At 46.7% G+C, this 26,925-nt stretch overlaps 2 protein-coding genes across 3 annotated transcripts; both read left to right on the forward strand.

The window, feature by feature from the left end:
• The first annotated feature begins 3,463 nt into the window (after window positions 1-3,463).
• LOC135907058 (monocarboxylate transporter 11-like) lies at window positions 3,464-26,728 on the forward strand. Of its 2 annotated transcripts, XM_065438727.2 has the most exons (7): window positions 3,464-3,570; window positions 11,264-11,533; window positions 17,411-17,554; window positions 22,729-23,137; window positions 23,540-24,033; window positions 24,891-25,049; window positions 25,735-26,728. In XM_065438727.2, the coding sequence occupies exons 2-7, from the start codon at window positions 11,329-11,331 to the stop codon at window positions 25,770-25,772; spliced, it is 1,449 nt and encodes a 482-aa protein (XP_065294799.1). In that variant the 5' UTR covers window positions 3,464-3,570; window positions 11,264-11,328; the 3' UTR covers window positions 25,773-26,728. The 2 variants fall into 2 exon arrangements, with proteins under 2 accessions (XP_065294799.1, XP_065294800.1); XM_065438728.2 differs by lacking the exons at window positions 3,464-3,570; window positions 11,264-11,533 and adding an exon at window positions 13,261-13,942 and having other exon boundaries at window positions 25,735-26,726.
• Window positions 6,558-6,956, forward strand: LOC139051099 (tigger transposable element-derived protein 6-like). Its single transcript, XM_070528214.1, has one exon. It carries the CDS (start codon window positions 6,558-6,560, stop codon window positions 6,954-6,956), a length of 399 nt encoding a protein of 132 aa, XP_070384315.1.
• Window positions 26,729-26,925: the final 197 nt, after the last annotated feature.

The raw sequence follows: 26,925 nt of genomic DNA on the forward strand, positions 1-26,925 counted from the left end.
AACGCTAAAGTCAGAAACCTAAACAAGAAGTAAAGCAGTTTGTTAAACAGAATTAACTCAAGTAGTACGCAGTGACTGTTAGCCAATATGTACCAATTTGACGACTGCGCACTGAACACTACACTACGCCTCATTTTTAGGACTTGAAGCTTTACGTTCGGTTCGCATCCTGATGTCACACTGCTTTCAGCGTGCACACAAACGAACACCAATGTGCGCCGGCAGCGTATTCCCTCTCGCTCCCTGTACGGTGTGGCAATACTTTATTCTGGTCCTTGGGAACGCGCGGCAGCACGTCGCGGGCCGCTCCCACGTCGGTACAGAAAGCCTCTGCTGCGTCGCAAGCCCGATGGACAGCCCATAGCTGTGCTCCCTGTAGTGGAAATATCAGTCATTGTATCCCATCTACAGCCGCTCAAGGCCTACATGTGTACAGACCTTTCATTGAGGGCGCCGCCATTTCAAGATCACAGCGCCGTCTTTCGTCCTGAGCCATGTTGGTATGTGAGAGATCGCGCTAAAGGGTGCACCGCAAACGTGCTGTTGTCAACGAGTGGCAAGTTTTCGCGTTTTCCTGAGAGGTGTCAACAAGTTTTCGTGATTGGGAAACTTGTTAGCGTGCTGTTACTCAACTTTGGGCTTAGAAATAGCCGCATTATCAAATGGCGACGGGCCCAGTGGCGCTGCCACAGCTCTGCCCGCGATCGAAATAGGGGGCGAGTCAGGTCTGAACAATGTCGATGCGTAACACATGTGCAATGTGCTACTATTGTATGTGTAGCCTTGAACTCTATTAAGGTATCATTATGGTGACAACAATCAGAGGTTTCTCCGTGTGTCATGCAGTGTGCCACACAAGCGTACATTCCAATACAGGTGCGAAGCTCATAACAAACGCGATTTGCTAGCCTTCGTGCTACTAAAATTTTAGCGGTACGATTTTCTAAGCATTGTTTACCTGGCAACCTAGACTGGCTTTACAAGATAGAGAACTGCAATATAACTCGATCGGAAGGGCCGTCAACATGGATGACACAGCCTAACGACATCAGCCGCGGATATGCCAGAATAAATTTAACCCGACGCACGCGATGCGTTAAAAAAATATGCGCACTCTTAGGTCTCGAGTGGTGCCTGTGCAAGGGCACCTCGCCCACTGACGAACAACTATTCTTTGCGACAGCAACTTTATTTCCTGAAGTAATACAGCGCGCGATGCGCGGTGTCGGGCAGACAACTTGCCGGCGAGAATCGGATGTACGAGAGAACCTATATGTGAATTAAGGGTAGCCAGCACACGTCAGAAAAAGGACACACCTTCATTTTCTTAGTCGGCTGTTTTCGCGATACACAGCAGGTCAACTACTACTAGAACGTTGCGTTGCTAAGCATGGTAATCTTACAAGGCACGCGAACAGAATAACTTTAATGTGCGTGCACGAAGAAATAATTGTCTTCGGCCATCCACAATACTTGACCGACTCGAATACGAACATTTCGTTCATATCCCAGTTTGATCACGGGTGACGAGTTCGTCGCCGTGCGCTCACTGGAAACAAAATTTGAACAAACACGCGACGAAGCTGATGGTGTCAAGTCCTTTCTGTTGATGCTGGCAATCAAAAACGAGCGCTTCTCTGCAACCGTAGCGGCGGAGTCCACGAGGCCGCCACGGCTGAAGAAGCACACCACGTTCGCTTCCGAAAGTTACTTTCGCAGTCGAATACAGCGCAGTGGTAGCCAGCTGACGTTGAGTCATCTGACATCGCAGCAAGCACAGTCAGAACACGTTAGCCATAAAACTGCTACTGTTGCATGGCTGCCGATGGGAGAAACGGCGATCCGCACATACCAGTGTGAGGAAGAGAGTGGCGCGGCGCACTCGTTCAAGGTTGCGTTAAAACGGTCTATAAACATGACAGGTAACATTCGGCGTTATATGACTGAACACTTACAACGTGCCGTTGTTGTGTTTACAGCAGAACAAAATTATTTGATTTGTGTTGAGCGATCAGCACCTTGCAATCCAATATCGGCATCATTCAAATATGTCAAGCTGCCTATGGTTCGAAAAAAAATTCATGCACAATAAATGGATCAAACCTACGTGGTTCGATATGAGACGCTCTATCATCTGAGAAAAACTAATGGAAACCAGATGGAAATCTCATACGTGGTATCAGCACATATGTAGAAAATATGGCAAAATAGCCACCTCGGGCTCGGAGATGGGTACTCAGATTCTCGCACAAATGTCATCCGAGAGGAACCGCCGTTGCCCGCAGTCGTGGCTTCCGGGGTTCAACCGGCCCTCCGCAGGAAAATCAGTTCTGCAGGTGGAGGAAGTAGAGCGACCGCCCCAGAGAGGTGTCGGTCTCGAGTTTGATTCCCGAACAACAAGGAATTTTCTTCACCTGCGCAGCTTTCTAAGAAACATCTCTCTCTCTCTCTCTCTCTCTCTCTCTCTCTCTCTCTCTCTCTCTCTCTCTCTCTCTCTGCGCATGTTTTGTTTTGCCTTTCTGTCTCCCCTTACCTTTTACCCAGTACAGGGTAGCAAATTGCATATTTACCGTCCGGTTAACCTTCCAGCCTTTCGTATCTCATTTCTCTCTCTCACTCTCTCTCTCTCTTTCTCTCTCCTTTTCCCGTATCGGGCTTCCTTCGTGGCTTCCAGCTACACGAATGACACTGTTTTTTTCGAGAGTTGTATGGAATGCGAAACAAAAACTGACTGGCATGCTTCCATGGTTAAAACGAGACGGCAGTTCACAAAATGTGACCCACGGGTCCTGAACGAGGTGTACTTGCGTTCGGTCCGACTGTTCAGGCCCAATCGATCACCGGCCCAACAAGTGTGCGCAGCAATTGACAAAGAGCGACGTTGTACTCTACTTGCAAACCATTCTCTGCTTCGAGCTTCAATTGGAAAACCGATGCGGATCCGCTGCGAAGCGTCCAATAACTACACTCTAAGAAAAGTTGGCACCCTTTGAGTCGTATCTTGCCACACAACGACAAACGTCATCTGTCTTGTCCGCATTTCCTTTCTTTAGCGCATCGAGCCCGGTATTTCCCAGTAACGAACGGCATGTGCGTTGTCAGCATGACATAGCATTGCCGACAGGAAAGTAGCGGGCACGGCCTTTTTAAAAAAGGAAACGCAAGCAAGGCATATGACGATTATCGTTGCGTGGCAGATATACATCCCAAAGGGTGTAAATTTCTTTATAGTGCATATACTATCTTCGCAGCGCATTAAGCACCGGCTTTCGAAGCCGGAATGCGCTGTTTTAGCTATCTCACAGTACGGCTCATGAGAAATGCATACGTCTTCCCTGTGGGACACCGTGTTTGTGAACAAATGCGGCCTCCGCCGCCGTAGCGGGACGAAGACTCTCCGAAGGGGGAGCACACGGCGTACTTGAAGGGGCGCGCACACTTCCTCATTGGCATCAATGTTCGACGGCGGCCCGGCAAAGGAGCCGGCCGGCCCTTGGCGTACTTCTCACTACTGGAAGTGGACCAACGTCAGGGAGCATCTGGACACGAAGCGGGCGACACCGGCGAAAGGTTAGACGAATGCCCCGCGACTCACACCGATGCGGGCTGCACAGCGCGCTTTTCTTTGAACTTGTCGGGTACGCTGGTCCCAGTTCATCCCTCCAGTGAACAGTGTCCAATACTCACGCTGATGGCATCACTAACCGTTGAATAATCGCCCGCCAACGCTGCTACCAGCAAAGAAACTAGAAAAAGCTTGTGCTCATTTTAACTTAGCAAACAGCCATGTCACTGATTTACAGATATCGGTAAAAATAAGCTGTGACTTCAGCCTTTTCTGTTCGTTCGGTACGCTGCGGTACCATGACTAACATGTCAAGTAAATTAGCAAGAGGGAAAACACAAAATGAGGGATCTACGGACGTTTATTGGTGTCTGTGTGTATGTTGCGATGTGTCAGCTATTTTTGCACCCGATCTCCCATGACATCAGTTCTTATTCGACAAGTGATGCTCGACTTACGTGCGTATTACAGAGATGTTATTTTATTTGTACACACACTCACCTTCCCACAGGCCTCCACCTAACAGACAGTGTGCACCATTACAGTCGGTTTTGTTTACTTCTGTCACGGTCGGAAGGACTCAGCGGCAACCCTCGAATCACTGTGTATATGATCTTTAAATTTAAGATTAAATTATGGGTTTTACGTGCCATAGCCACAAGCTGATTATGAGGCACGCCATATTGAGGGACTCCGGAAATTTAGACCCCCTGAGTTTCTTTAAGGTGCACCTAAATCTAAGTACACGGGTGTTTTCGCATTTCGCCACCGTCGATATGCGGCCGCCGTGGCCGGGATCTGATTCCGCGACTTCGTACTTAGCAGCCCGACATTATAGCCGCTAAGCAACCACGGCGGGTTGTACATATGATCTGGCATAAATGCTGCAATGTGCTGGCCTTGTCATGTATGCGCGTTCATGTATTTAGAATGTCTTCCACTGAGACTGCAGTATATGTAAACAAAAAATAAGCGTACGTTTTGAAGTTCCTTAACAGCTATGCGAATAGCAACGTATTGCAGCAAAAACGGGACACGATATGTAGCAGGGGTGTTCGAATAGCGCGATTTTCGAATCGACTCCAATATCGAATATTTTCTCACTTCTAATGCAACATAAATATGAAGTTTGAGCTGAGTACGCTTTGTAAAAACAGAAATCAGCTTTATATACATAGACATATGCATGTAATCATCAGCAGCAGCAGCCTATCTTAAATGTTCATTGACAGGACGAATACCTCTTTCAACGATCTCTGATTGCCCCTAGGTTTCGCTAGCTGATACGAAGTAATGCCTGCAAATTTCCTAATGTCGTCACGCCATTTAATTCTTTGCCGTCTTCGACTGCGCTTCCCTTCCCTTTGCACCCATTCTGTAATTCTAATAGCTCATCGGTTATCTGCCCAACACGTGGCCTGCCCAACTCCATTTCTTTTTCTCTTAAGAGGAAGCTTTAGCTCGGGTGCTCATATCTAAATGCAGGTAAAAAGAGAATTCGTTTTTCTCGGTAATGAGTGCACCAAACTTGGCGAGGTTTGTCGCATTCAAAAGACAAACTTAAAATCTAGTGACTGTTGGCTTCGAGTTTTTTATTTAGATCGTCAATTTTTATTAAAAATTGGCAAAAATCAAAAATTTTCAGCAAACGAAACTATCAAGTTTACAACTCTGGAACTCCGCAACAAATATGATACCACAATTCTGTGAATTGCATCTAATAGTACGTTTCAAGCGTACAAACTTGATTATATTACACATGAATCTCAATAAATCTAATAATATGGAAATACACTTAAGTCTCGTTATATCGAAACAGCTTATAACGAAATAATGGATATAACGAAAGAATTGTAATTCCCCTTGAAAGTCCCCATAGAAACCCATGTGTTTAAAATTTCGTTTTAACGAAAAAGATTCATTGATCAACGGATATAACGAAAAATCTTCATTCCAAAATCGAACCTAACAAGCCACTTTGTACACAACATACAGATTTCTTAAATTGCGCGACGCGTTGCGGCCCTCCGATGCGGCAGTTCAAATCTCCCGCGACGGCCCCTCATCATCCGGCAACGCTCCAGCCAAGCCAAGCTGGTCAAGCAGCCAAGCCACTCCGTCCGTTGCGTGCAGTGCGCACTGCCAGCCGAGTGCCGCGCGCCTTTGTTTGCGTTGTTCCGTACGCTGTCCGTCAGTGCTTTTTACACCGTGTCGCCAGTTTCACGACAGAGAAATGAATGGCAGCAGTAGCAGCAGCTTGAAGCTAAAACGGAAAGTTATCGCCTTGGATCAGAAGGCAGTCACAATTAGGGCTGTTGCATAAGGCAGGAAGAAAACTCAAGTGGCCAACGAGTTCGGCATCGCGCCGAGTACCCTTTCTACAATCCTCAGCAGCAAAGAAGTAATCGCTGGCGCTGTCGCACGTGGCGTGAAAGGTAGCCGGAAGAAGCTGCGGTCTCCTGCCTTTGAAGCCGTGGAAGAGGTGCTGTTCACGTGGTTTTTGAATGCTAGGGCTGCTAATTTGCCCGTGAGTGGGGCACTGCTCCAGAGAAAAGCGAGAGGCTTTGCTTGCATCATGGGCTGCGACAGCTTCGTTGCAAGCGATGGCTGGCTGCAGCGTTTTAAGGAGCGCCGCGATATCGTTGGCAGGGTCGTCACTGGTGAGTCCCAGGCCGTCGACAATGAAACTGCAACGGAGTGGGTGAACGCTAGCGTTGGTCCTCTCCTTGAAAGGTATGAAGAAAAGAATGTGTTCAACGCTGACGAAACAGCTCTCTTCTACCAAATGTTACCACAGAAGACCCTAACATTAAAAGGTGAGCTTTGTCGCGGCGGGAAACATAGTAAGGTCCGCGTCACTGTGCTCCTTTGTACGAGTATGGACGGATCGGAGAAGATGCCATTTTTGGTGATAGGAAAAAGCGCGTCGCCACGATGCTTTGAAGGAAAGAGGCGACTTCAACCGCAGTATTTATCAAACTAGAAAGCCTGAATGACAAGGGAAGTTGTTGCGGGGTGGCTGCGTGACTGGGACGAGAAGTTGAAGAGGCAGAATCGCAAGATATGCCTTTTCTTGGACAACTGTGCTGCCTACCACAGCATTGCTGCGCTGACGAACATCGAACTTCGGTTCTTGCCCTCGAACTGCACGGCAGTGATACAGCCCCTTGATGAAGACGTGTTAATGTCATTTAAGGCTGGATACCGGAAGCGGGTGATATACCGGCTTGTGTTAAACATGAAGTCGAACCGCGACACGAAGGTCGATTTGTGTATGGCAAGAGAGGTGCTTAATGCGGCATGGATGCATGTGGCAGCCAGCACCATCGCCAGCTGCTTTCGACGTGCATCATTTGCTGCCAACGAAAGCAACCCTGACACCGACGACTGAATGGACCGAATAGCCTTACCCAGTGGTGCCGCTGTATCAGACGAAGCTTTAGCGTCATTGAGGGTGCTCCACGATGCCGGTGTCGTGGGTGAAGGTGAAACCTTCTGCGACTACGTGAGCGTGGATGCCGACGTTCTGGCAACGGAGGAGCTGACAGACGACGACTTTGTGCTTGCTGCCCGAGAGCACGAAGGAAGCGACGATGAAGGTGCCGCGACACTCCGCCCCTTGCTTACGACGTGCCGACATCGTCCCAGGCGCTGGACGCGGTGGACCTGCTGCGCCGCTACTTCGGCGGCCACGAAGACGGTGCAGATGGGCTTGAGATAGCTCCTGCTGCCGAGAAGGCCGTCCTTCGGTTAAGGAAGACACAGCAGCGAAGCATAACCGATTATTTTGCGCCGTCAACATGAAAGGTTCGCGCCATCAACATGGAGGCAATAAAATCGGTTCTTATGTGTTTGGTTCCAGTTTCTCCCTGTGTGCGATACCGGTAAGGACGATTAGCACTTGCCGCGGACGCAGCCAGTCGGCCGCGACGGGAGCTGATGCCTCGGTGATGGCTTACCTGTAGCAAGTGCACGCTCATGTGCAATAAATTAGTCTCAAATTATTAGTCAGTGGCTATAACGAACTAAAGCTTATAACGAACAAAAGTTAGCGCCCTTTCGACTACGTTATAACGAGATTTAAGTGTAGAGCTTTTGCGGAACCTTTGTACACAACGTAACAAACTCACGTAAGATATAGAATGACATATTGAATTTGTCAGCTTTGAATGAGCTAATGGATGCCGTTTACAGAACCACGATATCTGTTCTTGATGCAGAGCTATTAATTTGTAAACTTCGTGCTTCTATTTCTTTTTCATATTTTCATATTTTTTTAAATTCTTGTAACAAAACTTGGGCGCTAAATCGAAATTCCGCTTCCAAAAGTCGCTATAGTTAAACTTTCCCTCTCAAACGCAGCAAATTTCATTAAAAATCAGTCCAGAGTTCACCTCGATCATCAAAACGTTTTATTTATTTATTTATTTATTTATTTATTTATTTATTTATTTATTTATTTATTTATTTTGCTTTTTGCATGTATTTAAATAGGCCGCGTCGGAGTTGGGCTAGAGCTAAAGCTTCCTACTAATGGAGAGTTTTAGAATAGGGGCCCCAAAAAGCTTTGCGGGTGTTAGCGTTGAGGCACGCAGGAGTAAAGAGTTTTATGGGGCTTCGCGCTTGCGCATAGCGTCTTGCGTTGACGGCGTCACTATACGGCATCAAAGAAAAGCTATTAGAAACAATTAAATAGAATATACCGTTGCATTATAAGAAGAGTAATTTTGACTTTCAAGTTTTCGCGTTTAATTACAATTTAGAGGTTATTCTATTAGCAGCAAGCAATTAGTTGCACTTAGTTTAGAGTAACCAATTTTACGTGCCTTCACCAGCCAAGCTAAGCCGTGTTGGGCCTACGAGTCATAATATCGACAACCGAATTCGGAATCAGCGGCTTCTAATGAATGAATCTTCATAACACACGCTAGTTGAGATAAAGCGATAACCGCAGTCACTTCTCCTAGCTTGCGAACTTCACGCGTTGCACGCATTGAGCCAAGTTTGGTGCCAGGTTAGAGCCGCCGCTTCAATGGCTGCCGACATGTTTGTTTATGCAAATATTTTGGGGCAGCTTTTGGACCTCCCGCTAAATCTGTGAAATAGCATGCCCGACGCAAAACCCAAACGCAGTTTGCGTCTCGCGTATGCGCAGTGGCTTCGACGCTATTCCTTTGGGGCCCCAAACATGTAAAGTGTGAAAGGGCCTCACGTGACGAGGCTTTTTGAAGTTAATTTCTTAAATTTTTTTTCTTTAGAAATGGTTTCATTTTCTAAATAACTCTTTCAGGAAATATTTCACACAGCGCCAAGAGACCACGATGTGTTTATATTATATGAAATGGTCGAGCAGCACGCCTGCCAGAGAGTATAGGGCGCGCTCGCTCCTCATCACGCCAGCGTTGGGACCGTGAACGCTGTTCGTGTGTGACCTTGTGCGCGCGCCACGACGCTTGCTTAGTTAGTCATGGAGTCGATACGTTGAGACTCACAAAGCCCGCAAGGCGTTTTGACGCCTTACTTCGGGTAACGTTCGAATACCTTGCTATGGCTATCATTGATTCGCCCTTCGAATGAAAATGCGACAATTTTCGGACATAGCACTATTGCCATGAGGTCAGGTGCATGCTGAGTTTATCTTTTTTTCTTGCGTGTTATATTGTTTTACACAAAAGATATTTCTAGTGGTACCCCCTGCTCTTCGCCGCAACACAGCACTGCTTGCATACGATGAGTGCGACAGTACTGTTCTGAATTATTCATTGCTGAAAAATAAAGAGAAATACCGGCAGTCATGAGACGGAATTCGAAGTGGAATTCGAGAGAAAGAGGTCACAGGCTAGCGCGAGCGTTCTCGTAAAGTTTCCGGTTCTTGCGGAACCATTTTACAGCGTCCTCCGTGAAACACACCTCACCACGCGCAAGCCGAGCAACACTTACGCCGGTGCCGCGTTGAATTGCGGCCGCTTACAATAACCGGTTTCAAATGAACAAACACCTTTAAACTTAGAAACATGGTCGGTGTTTTACAAGCTCCCCCGTATATGTCTAAGTGTTACGCAAAAATGTTAAGCTGTTTGCTTTGTTAAGAACGGCCAGCTGAAGTGCAAGTTTTGCCAGCCAGTTGCGACAGCGGCGGCAATTTTCCTTGAAACGCCCCCGTTACGCTCTTACAAGTACAGAAATTATCTTCGTGCAGCTACCGATAACCGACAACCGTCAAACAACCGACAAACAAAGCGCAGTTCAGATTGCGACGGAGGGCTTTTCTAAATTCACATTCTTATATTCTCTTTTCTGAGCCTCAATTTATGATACATCGCATCGTATATGGTCATTTCATAGCCCATTTCAGCCCAACAATTCAGTTACGACCGGGCGCTTTCTTTCTATAGGAACAAATACCTGGCATGTAGCATGCGCTCTTTGTCAAAGACAAAAGGAACGAGTGCGTTAAGATTTTGGTGCATTTGTGCGATACCAAGATGCAGAACTTGGTTAAGTTTACGAGAGTAAGTTTGCGACGAATGATTCAAGCTTTCACATCATGCATTTGATATTATCTACCTGTATAAATATAGTGTGATGCTTTCAAATAAACAATCTAGCCCGCGCTCATGGTGTCTCTCTCAGTTAAGCAGCTAAATTTTTGGCACTTCTGTGGAAAAATTATTTATGGAGTGCTTCGTAACATAGCTGCGATTTCACGCGCTTTCCTATCGCCTGTCTCTTCTTTGGTATCTTCATTCATAGTACGAGGCTTCACTCCATTCTGCAAGAAGTTCCTCGCTTTCTTTTCAGAGTTACGCGAAGACAAGACAACTGGGCCAAAACGTTAGGCTCCGTTTTTACATAATGCAAGAATGACACCCATTTTTCTTGGTGATTAGTTTTGGCTGACATGTTGTCCTCCCACTACTCTCAATTTAATATATAATTAAAGCTAACCTCTCCCTTATGTAGACTATAATGATCAGAATCTGTCAAGAGCCGATTCATTTTTTTTTTCTAAGAAAGAAAGATATTGAGGTGATTAAGACGGCGATGTGGTCTCCACTTTCAGAAGGCCTGCGCGTTGAACCTGCAGGTCGCTCAGGCAGGGCAGAGAAAGCATGCAAATGGTGTCGTCTTGTACTGTAAGACCAAGAATGAAGCGTGAACTCTGCATCATGGAGAAACTCGCGGATTGTGCGTCACTTTTGGGTGCCTGTAACGCAAAATCCGCCCCATACGCTCGAGTCAGGTGCTTTGGTTGCAGAAGCTGGCGCAGACACAGTGCAACATGGAAAATGCAAACCAGTCAGTTTTCGAAGTCGAGGTTTTGACAGAAGGCCGTCACTTTATTTATCCAAAAATAGCGTAGTGACTTCTCGTCTGCGGTTCCCGTCCCACTTAATTTTTTGCCAGCTGCAGTGCCTGAGAAGTATAGGGTAAAGTGAGCGAGTTATCACATGTTCATGTTTAACTATTCAGCACAAAAATGACACAACGACTTAAGGGAGATCCAAGGACAAGGTTAGTTAGCGAATAGTCATCGGATGGTCATCGAATAATCACACGGATAGTCCGCTGTGTCGTGCGATCTCCCTTCCGTCCTTGTATAATTTTCGTGCTGGAAAGTTGGACAGGCAATGTCTGGCAGCTTTATTTATCATCGCTTTAGACGTATTAATAATCATCAGTGTGTGTTGGTTGCAGCTACCTTGCAGATGAACAAGTAGGCGTTCTTTGCTGGTGCCGGTATCAAAAGGGGGCTTGGAAACATGTCTCCGTCGAAGAGAGTGGTTCAGCCTGACTCGCGGGAATGCTGGCTTGTGGCCGCGTCGGCGGCCACGTACGTTTTCTTTGCCATGATCCTGGTCAAGACTGAGTCGGTCATATACGTTGGCTTCATGGAGATGCTTCAGCTCAGCAGGCAGGACGCCTCCTGGCCTCTCAGCATATCGCTCGTAGTCTCTCAGTTGGCCGGTGAGTTTGCATCGTGAGTTGTCATCTGCCGACAACCCCTTACCATCTTTATTACAATCATATTACTAAACACGTCCCTTATAAAACAAGTTTATACGTTGTGTGGGTGGTCTGTTATCATGTTCTATACTGCTCTGCCTTCCTAGCGAGCATCAGATCGTGCCAAAACCACGATCTGATTATGAGGCACGCCGTAGAGGGGGACTCCGGAATAATTTGGACCACCTGGGGTTCTTTAACGTGCGCCTGAATCTAAGTACACGGGTGCTTCCGCATTTCGCCCCCATCGAAACGCGGCCGCCGTGGCCGGGGCTCGATCCCACGACTTCGTGCTTAGCAGCCCAACACCATAGCCACTAAGCAAGCACGGCGGGTCCATGTATACTCTGCGTACTTACCCCATATATATCCAGTTGGCACTAGTTGATTCAAAGGTTTACGCTGTAATTTTACGCACGTACTTATTTTATGTGCATAAATATCCACCACATTCATATATTGTTTATTATAATTTAACAGTTATTATTAATCGTGTAAACGTTATAAACGCCACGCAGAGAAAGAGAAAAAAGAAAAGCATGATAAAACGGACGCCATACCCACCTAGGGACCTTATACCCCCCTGCTTGAAAACGAGAGAGAGAGAGAGAGAGAGAGAGAGAAGAAAAATAAAGCAGGAAGAAAGGGGGAGATAAAGAGCCGGCGCACCACGACGCGTCACACCCCCCACAGAGTACATTAAGTAATTTACGTGCACTCGAACAACGAATGACACTGAAGTCAATGTTTTGACAAAGGGACTTGTCTTCGTCAGGGTAGCAAACGCATTCCTTAGCGACGTTTCTTATGCACCCGTCGCTCCCTCTTCCCCACCCTCATCGAGGAGGAGGAGGCGAATAAGCCGGGTGTTGACTTCAGCAACACTCTTTGTTCGACTTCTCCTTGTTGTCACTTCAAGCCTCTATCTTCCTGTAAACTTGTGCAGAACACTAGAGGCGAAAGTCGAGTCTCGTGGTTGACAAGAATTGCGCGATAGCTTCGTCAGCGACCTCCTATCGAGTTGAAGTTCGACCTCACCGGGAAAAAAATAATATTGAGCGTAGTTCGATAAAGTTAAGCTGCAGGGAGTTAGCAGTACAGACAGGGCGACAACTGCTGAAAGTTGGGCATTCTAAACGCAAGCGCCTAAGTGTTTCGCTGTAGTGTCCACACGCCGGGCACGAAAGTGTCGGCACATCTTCTCGCCAGTGAAGGTGGTGTGCCACATTAAATAACGCATCCGACGCGCAACTTGAGCAAAGGGAACCTGTCACAAAAACCCTTTACACTTCGCTCGCCGATCCGGCTGCCAGGCGCAAGCCGACGGAGCACAGGGGGTCCGCTTTACGCTTCGCCCCGGCCTACAAGCGAGAGGTTTCTGTACAACATTTATTTATTCAGGGTTGGTCAGCCCGAGCAAGACGCCCGTGTATCGGTGCGTCGGCAATCACGAAGCAACTCGTTGAAGGGGGATAACAAGCATTTAATCATACACAAAACTGATCACGGACAATAAGGTAACAAAGAACTCAAAGTAGGAATGAACAGAATTGGCGAGAAGTACACACAATTGGGAACACGACCAGAACACACAATCAGGCAGGGTCACAACAACAGTAAACAAAGGAGTTTAGAGGCACAGGAGTCATTGAGAGTTAACAGAAAAGAAGAAGAGGACAAGCCGGCGGACAGACCATATCGGAGCTCAGCGAAGAACGGGGACGGCTCGTGTGGCAATCGTTGCGGCGATGGCTCGAAGGCGGCGGGCCCGGTGCGATGAAACGCGCGCCTCGCCGTCAGGAATTCGGCCCCGCACGCCGCAAGGACTCACACAACCTTTTTCACTGCCTGTCTCCAACCGACTGTGTCCCTTCCCACCGAACTGCTAACGAGCTGGCGGCGGGAAGGCGCTGGTGAAAAGAAGTGCTGTGCCCAGCGGTTATTTACAGGCGTTTTTTCTCTCGGCGCCACCGAAGACAGCATGCGCACTGTCGATTTATGGCCCGGCCGTCTCCGCGTTCCCGACCAGCGGAAGCAACCGAACAGTGGACACAGGGCGCACAACTTTCTTCACCGTGCGCTCTGCCTGCTCCACTCTTGTAATCTTACACCGCGGCCAAGCCCCGACTCCGTCGAAGGGGACAGCGAAGCCGCCGCCGAAGAACAGCCGCTTGCGCGGCTCACAAAGCCGACCGTCTCCAGATGCCCCTCGACCCCGGGCAGTCCTCTCCGCCCTCTCTCGCGGCCTCTTCCCGTAGACTCGGAACGGGATGCCCGAAAAACGCACTCTAAACAAATATATATATATACCATGGTTGGCGCCGGTCTGTGACAGAACCCTTCGCAGCGAGTTAAACGGTTTGGTCTAAGGTAAGGCCCATAGGAAACATTCATCCATAGTGAGCATTGTATAAGTTGTGTTGTGGGTGTAAGCGTTGTAGGTAGTGCTCACACACCATGTTAAATCCGGCCGGCCGCGGTCGATAAATCGCGATAGGTCAGTCGGCCGCTGTGGCAGAGCCTGGCATACGGACACGATTTTTCGTCGAAAAAAGATAGAACACGCAAGACTTACGTTACTTTAAACAATCCTCTATATCCTTCACAATTTTCGCATTGACACCCTGTCGATTAAACAAATTAATAATACAATAGCTAATTAATTTTAATTAGGTAAATGTATGTACGTGCGAAATGTCAAAATACTCATGACTGTCAGGATCACGCTTGCCAAGATAAAAAGGACACCGTTCGCGTAAAGCCCTCCGTTATTTTTTAAACCTCGGGCACATTTATTTCGGATGTTCAGCCGCTATGTATAAACTTTCTTATGGACAACTAAAAACAATTTCTCTAAAAATTGGAAGCCGATACGCTTTATGTAGTTTGTCCATTGCACAATATGTGTACTTAGCTTTGCCATGTTTCCGTATGAGACGTGCAGTAATACTCTGGTTACTCTGTCTTCTACTTGCTCAGTTTGGCCGGTAAGAAAGATTTCCCCTGCGGTCAGGTGCAGTTTCGTATGGTATAATACGGCATTGGTAAACCCGCAGTGGCCGAACCAATCTATCGTTATGCGCAAACTAATATCGCGTATCACGCTGTCAAAGAGAGCAAACATAAAAATAAAACGATATAGATCATCATCATCAGCTTGGCTACGCCCACTGCAGGGAAAATGCTTCTCTCATACTTCGCCAACTACCCAGGTCATGTGATAGTTGTGGCCATGTTGTCCCTGCAAACTCATTAATCTCCTCCGTCCAACTAACTTTCTGCCTCCCCCTGCTACGCTTCCCTTCTCTTGGAATCCAGTCCGTAACCATTAATGACCATCGATTATCTTCCCTCCTCATTACATGCCCTGCCCATGCCCATTTCTTTTTCTTGATTTCAACTATGACGTCATTAACTCGCGTTTGTTCCCTCACCCAATCTGCTCTCTTCTTATCCCTTGATGTTATACCCACCATTCTTCTTTCCATAGCTTGTTCCGTCGACCTCAAATTAAGTAGAACTTTTTTTCGTAAGCCTCCAGGTTTCTGCCTCCAGTGTCTCGCTACTTATCGTAAACTGCTGTTCTCTTCCGAGACTGTTAAACATTAGTTTTCTGCAGATTAATTTTTAGGCACCCTTCTGCTTTGCTTCTCCAGGTCAGTCAGCATGCATTGCAATTGGTCCCCTGAGTTACTAAGCAAGTTAATATCATCAGCGAATCTCAATTAACTAAGGTATTCTCCATTAACTTTTATCCCCATTTCTTCCCAATCCAGGTCTCTGAATACCTCCTGTAAACACGCTGTGAATAGCATTGGAGAGATAGTATCTCCCTGCCTGACGCCTTTCTTTATAGGGATTTTGTTGCTTTCTTTATGGAGGACTACAGTAGCTGTGGAGCCGCTATAGATATTTTTCAGTATTTTTACATATGGCTCGTCTACACCCTGATACCGTAATGCCTCCATGACTGCTGAGGTTTCGACAGAATCAAATGCTTTCTCGTAATCAATGAAAGCTATATATAAGGGTTGGTTATATTCCGCACATTTCTCTATCACCTGATTGATAGTGTGAATATGATCTATTGTTGAGTAGCCTTTGCGGAATCCTGCCTGGTCCTTTGCTTGACAGAAGTCTAAGGTGTTCCTGATTCTATTCGCGATTACCTTAGTAAATAATTTGTAGGCAATGGACAGTAATCTGATCGGTCTATAATTTTTCAAGTCTTTGGCGTCCCCTTTCTTATGGATTGGGATTATGCTAGCGTTTTTCCAAGATTCCGGTACGCTCGACGTTATGAGGCACTGCGTATACAGGGTGGCCAGTTTCTCTAGAACAATCTGCCCACCATCCTTCAACAAATCTGATGTTACCTGATCCTCCCCAGCTGCCTTCCCCCTTTGCATATCTCCCAAGGCTTTCTTTACTTCTTCCGGCGTTACCTGTGGGATTTCGAATTCCTCTAGACTATTTTCTCTTCCATTATCGTCGTGGATGGCACTGGTACTGTATAAATCTCTATAGAACCCCTCAGCCACTTGAACTATCTTATCCATATTACTAATGACATTGCCGACTTTGTCTTTAACGCATACATCTGATTCTTGCCTATTCCTCGTTTATTCTTGACTGCTTTTAAGCTTCCTCCGTTCCTGAGAGCATGCTCAATTCTATCCATATTGTACTTCCTTATATCAGCTATCTTAGGCTTGTTGATTAACTTGCAAGGTTCTGCCAGTTCTATTCTAGCTGTATGCATGGGTAGAGGCTTTCATACATTGGCGTTTCTTAATCAGATCTTTCGTCTCCTGCGATAGCTTACCGTTATTCTGTCTAACGAAGTTATCACCGACTTCTATTGCACACTCCTTAATGATGCCCATAAGATAGTCGTTCATTGCTTCAACACTAAGGTCCTCTTCCTGAGTTAAAGCCGAATACCTGTTCTGTAGCTTGATCCGGAATTCCTCTATTTTCCCTCTTACCGCTAACTCATTGATGGGCTTCTTATGTACCAGTTTCTTCCGTTCCCTCCTCAAGTCTAGGCTAATTCGACATCTTACCATCCTATGATCACTGCAGCGCACTTTGACGAGCACGTCCACATCTTGTATGATGCCAGGGTTAGCGCAGAGTAGGAGGTCTATTTCATTCCTAGTCTCGCCATTCTGGCTCCTCCACGTCCCTTTTCAGTTATCCCGCTTGCGGAAGAAGGTATTCACTATCCGCAAATTATTGCGTTCTGCAAACTACACTAATAACTTTCCCCTGCTATTCCCAGAACCTATGCCACATTCCCCCACTGACTCGTCTCCAGCCTATCCTATCCTATCCTAGCCTATCGTTCTTGCCTATCCTGGCATTGATGTCACCCATCAGTATAGTGTATTTTGTTTTGACATTATCCATCTGATCCAAGCTTTTTCTAATGTTCTTTTACGGGTAGCGTGCACCGTTGTAGTACGGTTATTCGAAGAGTGTGGGCACGATTGCATAATAGCCTTTTCTGTGGATGAAGTGATGGTTTTTATATCTCAACGTTTCTAGCGACCTTATGCTGCCCCGGGTCAGCACGCGAATACTGCGTCGAACGTGGCCATTATCTGTAACGACTACCAGCCTGCCATCGGCATTTGAAAAAGCCGTGAAAGCTCTTCCCAACACTGTTACACATTAGTGGCTCAGCCCCAGAGGGGCAGCTTAAGTCTCACTCAAGGCTGGCAACAACAGTGCAATAGTTTGTACTCATAGACCTGTTTGTTTTCAGAAACGAATCTATATCCCACCCCTTGGGCCGCCATCGAAACTTTCGTGCGCGTGAACGGGGTGACGCAGGGCCCGTGTTCGGCCTGCTCTGCCTGTGGCTGTCCGAGAGGGCCGTCCTGATCGCCGGCGCCTTGCTCTGTTCCGTGCCAGTCATGGCGTGCGGTTTCGCCCACAGCCTCGCCGTGATCAACGTGCTCTACGGAGTGCTCTTCGGTGAGCTTCACAACGTTTGTATTTTTATCGCATTGTGAGGATTGCCGCGTTTCGTTCGCACAGCGTGACGCCAGAGACAGAGCGAGATTTATTATAGAAAATGTGAATGGTCCGCCTTAATCATAGTTCTGACCTGTTAGTATTAGATAAGGGAAGTAGAGCGAGGGGACGAAATAGAGGGAGAGGTGTTGATGGTGAGTGAGAATGAATACGGTGATGAATGAACTTGAATAGTGAAGACCCTTCAAAGTCTCAAATCCAGACCACTATCGTGTGAAAATTGTTGAGGGCCTTTAGAATATGACGCCGACGACACGCGTGCGGCCAAGGTGCTAATAAAACCTTATTATACAAAGGTTGCGTATTGAACTTGGACATTTGTTTTGTCTATGATAGGAAGTGGAGGGAGGGGGGAGGAGGGAGGGTGGGAAGGGGGGGGGTCTTGCAGATTATATCGCGGGCGTATTCTTTCGCCTTGTATACATCGCACTCCTCGCAGTCCGGGCTGTGAGTGGCGGAATTGCGCGCACGTGCCCGATACCTCAACTAAGTGAAAAAGATTTTGCAATGGACCTGTTGACTATTTCTACTAGAACAAGCATTCCCATTTATGAAGCAACTCACACCCATAACCAAATGGGATTAGCATTCTCAAATACAGCAATGTAGCCGCCAAAATTTTGCAGGCCGTAGGTTTCATGAAAAAGTGCAATTTCCCAGCAATTTCTGCCCCCAAACAGTAAAACCCTGTGACATGATGTTGCTTGCGTATATTTGTACGAGCTAGAAATCCTAATACCATGCTGCCGGCCTATATTGCAGGAATATTTCACTTTTTCTCAACAACGCGGTTCGGAAACCTTTCGTGCCAACTGTACATATGAAACGCAGAAATGCTCTCACTGCGGAATTTCATGCATTTTAGGCTGGAAGTTGAGTTCTATCAGATATCCGGAAGCTGCAAATCATCAAATCTAAATAGCTTTGAAGCGCCAAGTTTACAAAACCGTAGCTTCTCACCAAACATTTAAGCAAGCAAACTTGATTTCACACTTTGCAGGAACAGCGCCTAAAGAAGCACACTGAAAAGAGCGACACCATCATCATCATCATCATAAGGCCATTTTATGTCCACTGCAAGACGAAGGTCTCTCCCTGTGATCTCCAAGTCATCTGTCCTGCGCCAATCGATTCCAACTAGTGCTTGCTAATTTTCTGATTCCAATGCCCCACCTAGTCTTCTGCCGTCCTCGACTGCGCTACTCTTTATCTTGGCACCTATTCTGTAACCCTAATGGTCCATTGGTTATCTAACCTACGCATTACGTAACCTGCCCAGCTCCATTTCTTTCTCTTAATGAAAACTAGAATATCGGCTATACCCATTTGCTCTCTGATCCAAGCCGCTCCCTTTCTGTCTCTTAACGTTATGCCTAGCATTCTTCGTTCCATCGCTCTCTGCGAGGTCTTTGACTTGTTCTCAAGCTTCTTTGTCAGTCTCCAGTCTTCTACCCCATGTCAGAAGCGGTAAAATGCACTGATTGTACACCTTCCTTTTCAATGGTAAGCTTTCAATGGTAAGCTTCCAGTCAAGACCTGACAATGCCTGCCGAATGCGCTCCAACCCATTTTTATTCTTCTGTACATTTCCTTCTCGTGATCAGGGTCCCATGTGAGCAATTGACCTAGATAAAGGTACTCCTTCACAGACTCTAGAGGCTGACTGGCGATCCTGAACTATTGTTCCCTTGCCCGGCAATTGATAATTATCTTTGTCTTCTGCATATTTATGTTCAACCCCACTCTTACACTTGCTATGTGAAGGTCATAAATCATTTGTTGCAACTCGTCACCAGTGATGCTGAACATTACAATGTTATCTGCAAATCTAAGGTTGCTGAGATCCGTTATCCTTACTCCTAAGCCTTCCCAGTTTAATAGCTTAAACACTTCTTCCAAGGACGCAGTGAATCGCATTGGAGAGATTGTGTCTCCTTGTCTGACCCTTGTCTTCCTACTGTTCTTGTGTAGAATTAGGGTAGCTGTGGAATCTCTGTATATATTTTTCAAGATATTTACGTAAGCGGCCTGTACTCCTTGATTACGTAATGCCTCTATGACTGCTGGTATCTCTACTGAATCAAATGCATTTTCATAATCTACGAAAGCCATATAGAGGGGCTTATTGTACTTTGCGGATTTCTCGATTACCTGATTAATGATATGTTTGTGATTCATTGTATAGTGTCCCTTCCTGAAGCCAGCCTCTTCCCTTGGTTGACTAAAGTCCAGTGCTGCTCGCATTCTATTCGCAATTATCTTGGTGAATATTTTATATAATCCTGGGAGGAACTTAGTGGGCCTATACTATTTCAGTTCTTTAACGTCTCCCTTTTTGTGGATTAGTATAGTGTTTGCATTCTTCCAATTCTGTGGGACCCATGCAGTCGACAGACACTTTGTATAGAGAGCCGCCAGCTTTTCAAGCATTGTCTCCCCCATCTTTGATTAAATCGACTGTTATTCCATCTTCTCCTGCCGCTTTTCCCCATTTTATGTCTTGCGAAGCCATTCTGACCTCATCTCTAGTTATAGGGGGACTTTCTGTATACTGTTCATAATTGTTTCGAATAGAGTGCTCTCGAGTCCTCTGGGTACTGTGAAGGTCAGTATATAATTCTTCCGCTGCTTTTCTTATACCTTCGAGGTTGCTGATGATATTACCTTGCTTATCTTTCAGTGCATACATCTTGGTTTGTCCTATGCAAGTTTTGTTCTCACTGATTCCAGGCTACGTCCATTTCTTACAGCTTCAGTCTTTCTCACGTTATAATTTCGAATATCACTTATTCCGCCTTGTTGATCAGTTTTGACAGTTCCGTGATTTCCATCTTATTTCTTGAGTCGGATACTTTCATTCTTTGTCATTTCTTTATTAGGTCCTTTGTTACTTCGGAAAGCTTGCCTACTGGTTGCCTTGGTGCCTTGCCTCCCACTTCAATTGCTGCCTCTGAAGCCAGCCTAGTTACAGCTTCATTCGTTACCTCTATGTCAACTTCATCTCTATGTTCTAAGGCTGCATATTTGTTTGCAAATATCAACCTGAATTGGTGTGCTTTTAGCGTTACTGCGTCTGAGTTGGCCTGTTTCTTCCTAACCAAGCTTACTCTCTCTCTCTCTCTTCCAATTAAGGTGAACCCTAGACATCACGAGCATCGGCAGAAAGTATGAAATCTATTTCATTTCTTGTTTCCCCATCAGGGATTTTCTAGTTCCACTTTCTGTTGCTATGCTTCCTGAAGAAGGTGTTCATTATTCGCAGCTTATTCCTTTCCGCGAATTCTACCAGCATCTCTCCTCTAGCATTCCTAGAATTGACTCCGTAGTTGCTGATTGCTTGTTCACCAGCCTGCTTTTTCCCTACTTTTGCATTGAAGTAAGCCATTACTACAGTATACTGAGTTTGCACTTTTCTCATCCCTAACTCAACATCTTCATAAAACTGATCTACTTCATCATCATAATGACTGGATGTTGGAGCGTAGGTTTGTACGTACGACCTCTAATCTATACATCTTATTAAGTTTGATAATAACTCATTAATGGTGTAGAACTCGTCAATGTTGCCCGCTATGTGCTTGTGGATTAGAAATTGTACCCCGTATTGATTTTTATCTCGGAGATCTTTATAGCACAGGTCATGGCTGTCATTCAGCACTGCATAAGCCTCACAAGTTCTTCTAATCTCACTAAAGCCAATTCTACCCCAAACAATGCCTGATAGTTCCTCGAAGAGTCCTGATAAGCTAGCCTCTCTCGACAGAGTTCTGGTGTTAAAGGTTGTCAGGGTCAGTTTGCATTGGCGGTCTGTCCGGTTGCAGAGATTCTTAGCACCCTCTGCTGCGTTACAGATCTGATCGTAACACATATCTGTAACGCAGACCTCTAAAGAGCGACACACACAGCGCAATGTGAGTGTCACTATATTTTTATGTAGAAACATGGGAAGGTAGGCCACATCAGAGCCGACTATCCCGATATCGCAATCTCGTTACTCAAGAAACAATAAAAACGAAATAGAAAGGAGAAAATATCAGAAAGCACGATACACTACACATGAACACAAGCGCATAAATACTGTCTCTATCTACGGGCACCTGCATTGAAAGCAAAGTCCAGGAACTATGGTGTGGCCACTCATTACACATGAGCAAAAGAGCTAATCCACAATATGTTTTATTCATATACACAGAAGCACAACACCACCGCGAGATCAGCTCGCTCTTTTCTGTGCCCTTTAGTCTAAGCGTTCTTCATCTAGAATTTGGATTATGCAACACCAACCGGCCCAAGTTTCTACACAGCTGAAGAACTCTAGGTTTTCTTAGAGAAAACATCAAATTGTAACATTGTTTGCACGAATTCTGCAACACGTCATCTTCTCAGTGCAGTGCATATATAAGTTTTTTTTTTCGCTTTAGACGTCCTAATCGATACTACTCATAGTATCAATATATTATATTCCATTCCGGAACTGTAGTTGTAAACATGATGTTTCATTTCTTCATCATGATTTTTGTTCCGGAATGGAATATAAACTTGACGAAAAAGAACTTGACGGCCTAAATAGTAACGATGCTTCCGACATAGATTTTACTTTCTCTTTCAATTCAAAGAAGAAAAAGACATGTCAATATCGATTAGTGGATGCCGGGCAACATGATTTCTCAATTTCTGCATATATTTAGATGTATTCACAAGGTAATGCTTCCTCCTAAGGGCATATTAAAGAGCAAACGCTGAAATCTCGGCGCCGGTACGCCGCTGTGACGTCGATGATTTCATAATATTTTCTCGTATTTTGAGAAGCTTGCAAGGCTGCGCCTTTGGTTCCCCCAATTCTTGGCCGGTAAACAACCACCGCTAGACAGACGCTAGTTCAAATGCATGACGTCGCGACGAGCTGGTCCTGGCCGGCGTCGCCACGCGTCTGTCGCTATGGCTTCTTTTACGACTTACCAAAGCTTCCTTGTAGCAGAATGGCCGTTTAGCTATCGCAAAGGCAAAAATTGCCAGCACAATTTGAAATAGTGTTTCTCTCCAGTGCCCCTTTAAAACGGTCTACGCGTGCGTCAGCCAATCGGCTAACGGCGTCCGCGTTTCCTTTACTGCAGGCCTCGGCCTTGCGTGCGCCGAGCTGGTGCCGTTCTCAGTGGTGGCGCGCCACTTCGTGTCGTTCCGAGGCACGGCACTCGGCCTGCTGTTCATCGTGACCTCCGTCTCGGGTTTTGTGTCCCCCATGGCGCTGGAGTTCCTGCGCCAGACATACGGCTTCCGCTGCACTCTTCACCTGGTCGGGGCCATCATACTCAACATGCTGCTCGGGTGTTTCATTGTGAGCCGCATCGACCGCACCGATAGTTCGATCGACGAGCCGCCAGTCACCACTACGAAAAGTAAGGACCTGCTTGCCGAGCCGCCTCGAATTCCAGCCGAACGGCGGAGGTCTAGCTTCCAAGCAGCCTCGCTAGGACAGTCATGCTCCATCAAGCTGGCCCAGTCCATTATGTCGCTGGACAAGAGGTAACGCATCTTGCCATTTTCTGCGTGAACTTCAACTGCGCGTCTGCTGTTCTTATGTTCCATACGGCCCACCTCACGTAATTTCGCATGTGCGGCCTTAGTGAACAACTTCCCTGTTGTATTGCGTCTCCAAGCTTCAAATTTCCGAAACACGAGGAAGACTAACGTCTCCTTTTCGTTCTTTTTTAATCTGTTCCCGAAAAGATGTTGGCGTCACCACCACCATATGATATAGCGCTAGCATGTAACAGAGCCGCGTAATCCATTCCAACGGCACTTGTATAGTATGTGTACTCTTAAGAAGGGCGGCCTGTTTGCCCTTAGCGCGCGTCTCCTGCGCGGCCGTCGGTCCTCGGCGAAAGCGTTCGATTGCCGCCGCGCGTCCCCGCCCCTACGCTGCAGGGACCGTTCGGCGCGGGCCCAGCTGCGGCGCAACATGCGCTCCATGCTGGCGCTGCCCTTCGTGCACATCTGCGTGTCGCGCGCGGCTGCCCTGTTCGCGCTCACCACCATCCTCATCACCGTGGTGGACTTCGGCGAGGACAACGGCCTCTCGGGCTACGACGCCGTGTCCCTGCTCACGGCGTACGCCATCGGCGACCTGTGCTCGCGCCTCATCACGGCGCTGGTGCTCGACACACGCTTCATGAGCACCGGCTCCACGCTGCTGTGCATGTTCGTGCTCCAGGCGGTCGTCATGGCCGTCATGAGCTTCGAGACAAACTACTGGGTGCTGCTGGTGTGCTGCTTCGTCACCGGCCTCTCGAGCGGCGGCCGCTTCTTCACCTGCACCGTCATGGTGGCCGAGGAATTCGACGAGGACGCCATTTCTCTCAACCTGGGGGTCATGAACTTCGTGTCCGGCATCGCTTGCTTCATCAGACCGCCCATAATCGGTGAGCGTCAGTTGGATTCACTCGAGGGCTCCCATTCCGGGAGATATTATATATACATATATATGCGAACGCTTTAAAGAAGCGATAGGCAGATATGTATATGGAGAGCAGAGAATCCTTCGTCAGGCTTCGTCAGGTGTTTGGAGAGCCGTTGTCATAGCAAAGGTACTGACGTCATCCGCATCGACCACTTGCGTGAATATTGGCGTCGCGTGAGGTTGCAATTGCTGGGTTGCAGGATGCTTGGCGGCGCTAACTAGCAAATTCAGTAGCGACAACGAATCGGTGAATCTGGTGGGCCCTAAATATTGTTTACCAGAATGGTGTTGTCAGTTTCTTTATTTATACCGCGTTTCGTTGCTCACCAAGTTTGCTTGCTTGTGCTCCTTTTTTTTCGTGTGCTGGCTGTAGCATCAGCATTTTATTATTATTTATTATTTGATCTGCACACGTAAAAACAATACCAGAGAATAGGAAGAGAACTAACTAGAAACTGCCACCGGGAGGGGCACAACGCCTGCCGGCTCAAGAAGAAAAAAGGTGCACAGAAAACAATAGTGACTTAACACTAGAATAAAGTAGGTTGAAGGGTCACTTATGTCTTCTTTCCTGTCTGCGTTCCTCTGTGCGTTTGTTTTCGTGTGAACCAGCTAACACGCAAAACTCGAGAAGTACTGGCGCCACTCGTAATTGTGTACAGCCTTCGACGAAAAATTAATTTCCAGTGACCACTATAGTCACTGCAACGCACGATGTGCTGCAGATTACAGCAGTATAACGTAGGCTAGAACTTCTCACAGCACCTTGAAATGACCAGTATTGTTGACACCCTAATACATGCGCGCACGTCTGTGCAGGTTACTGCCGTGACGTGCTGGGTTCGTACACGCCGCTGTACCTGCTGCTGGCCATCATTAACGCATTCTTCACTGTCACATGGAGCCTGAAGTTCATTCTTTCTTTCCGCAAAAAGAAGGCACCACCGCCTCTCAGGGAAGTCCTACAAGAGCTGCCAGGTGAAGTGCTTTATGTATGAGTAGACTGTCATGTTCTCATGACGGTGAAGAATGAAAAGCTGCCAAAGGCGTGACTTATCAAGTTAACCCTTCATTGGGTAATCTTGCGCTAAGAAAGAAAGTAACACTCAGAGCCGATTGAAGCGGCGAGCCCAATCGTCGGTGGTCTCGAGTCAGACGCGCCGGCCGTGTTGCACATCTCTCGTCTTACATTCCAGCGTTATCGCTGGTGTTCGCGCACGTTCTAGAACGCACATCACTGTTCGCGTTCAACCTCGCTACAGGCAGGATGCCTTCTCTAAAGAATCGGTGAGAACATTCGAGAAAGCTCCGATCCCCGAAGGCGCGTCTAGCGATAATTTCAACAGTTTGACGTGATAGTTTTGCTGAAACCCGCAAAGTGGAGGGTAGTAATTAATAAAGAAAAAATGAGACATCCACCCAATCGTATCAATTGCTACAGAGGAAACTTATACGGATTCCTCGAAGAAAAAGCCTCGCAGTTAAAGAAAAGTTCACCGTGGTGCAAGACTCGAACCAGGGACCACCGCCTTTCCGGCGCAGCCGCTCTGCCATCTGAGCTAACCAGGCGGCTAGCAGACGGTAGAATGACAACTACCTTGCACGAGCCATCTGTCTCAGAGAACAGTAATTAATATTTTTCTTCGTTTTTTTTTCGTTTCAGATGCAAGAGGACGAATAGGGAGCATCACGTCATTTTGAAACACACTTCTGCGCACAATGCTACATATATTACCATTCATTTTCCAGCTTGGTTGAAAAGGTTGCCTCGGAAGGCACAAAATACATCCCAGGCCTCTGCTGAAAAAAAAAAGAACTGAGTAATAGGTAAAGAAGGGAAACTAATCGAGACTTGTTAATGACACCCAAGGATACAAGGACTCAGGGCGTTAACGTGGCAATAACTAAAATGAGAACAAAAGAAGCGCTCAAAACCAGGTTGCAAGCGGAGACGTTATCATAGAGCGTTTTACCACAAGTACCACAGCTGGGACTTCGTTTCAACGTGAACTGCCTGACTTCTGAATGCAGTGCCCCATGCTCTGCAGGAAGCAATTTCTTTATGAGTGAACCAAGAGCAGTGACACGAGAAACCTGCTAGGTTGCATCATTGCGTATTCGTAGTTATTGACGCTGCGAGCTGCAGCGAAAACGGAGGATGACGCCTGTACACATGAAAGGCCATATACAGCTACAACAGAGAGCATTTTTTTTTCGCACGTGGGTACACGGCTAGTTACATCGGGCGTGTATATACACAATACGACTTGCAAGATCACTGCCAGATATCCGATGCGAATTTCAGGAAGGATAAGCCAAGGAAGAATAGCGACATCCATGTCATCATGTTACTTCTACAGCCGTGAATGACCATATTCCAAGACAAATTTTGATGTAGAAGTGCAAAAAAATGATGATAAAATGGTTAAAATAAAATCCGATGACACCTAAGTACTTCTTATGAATTGCGAATGCGAAAACAATAATGTCCAATTGAACGCCTCTGAGCGGTCCTTCGAGTAATGAACTGCTCGCGGGCAAGCAATCGTGTTGGCGCGTTTTGATAGGGCCTTACTAAGGCGCAGTTAGAACGCAGGCAAGAGCTTGCGCCCCAAAGTATTGAAGGATGAGGACAATCTGCGCAGCATTTTCCAGAACTGTAAATGGCATTGGCACCTGAGCAAATGTTCACAAGCAGTACTTACGACAATTGGGCCCTCCGCGCTATGGCATCGCTACGGCTCTGCGAATTTATAATTTTTAACAACATATTAAGTTACAAATCCAACACATCGCAATAATTACGCGTTAGTGCAGATACGCCTTAGATTGTTGTGTTCAGGAAACTGTAAGC

This window comes from Dermacentor albipictus, chromosome 1, assembly GCF_038994185.2.
Source record: "Dermacentor albipictus isolate Rhodes 1998 colony chromosome 1, USDA_Dalb.pri_finalv2, whole genome shotgun sequence".
Classification (NCBI taxonomy): Eukaryota; Metazoa; Arthropoda; class Arachnida; order Ixodida; family Ixodidae; genus Dermacentor; species Dermacentor albipictus.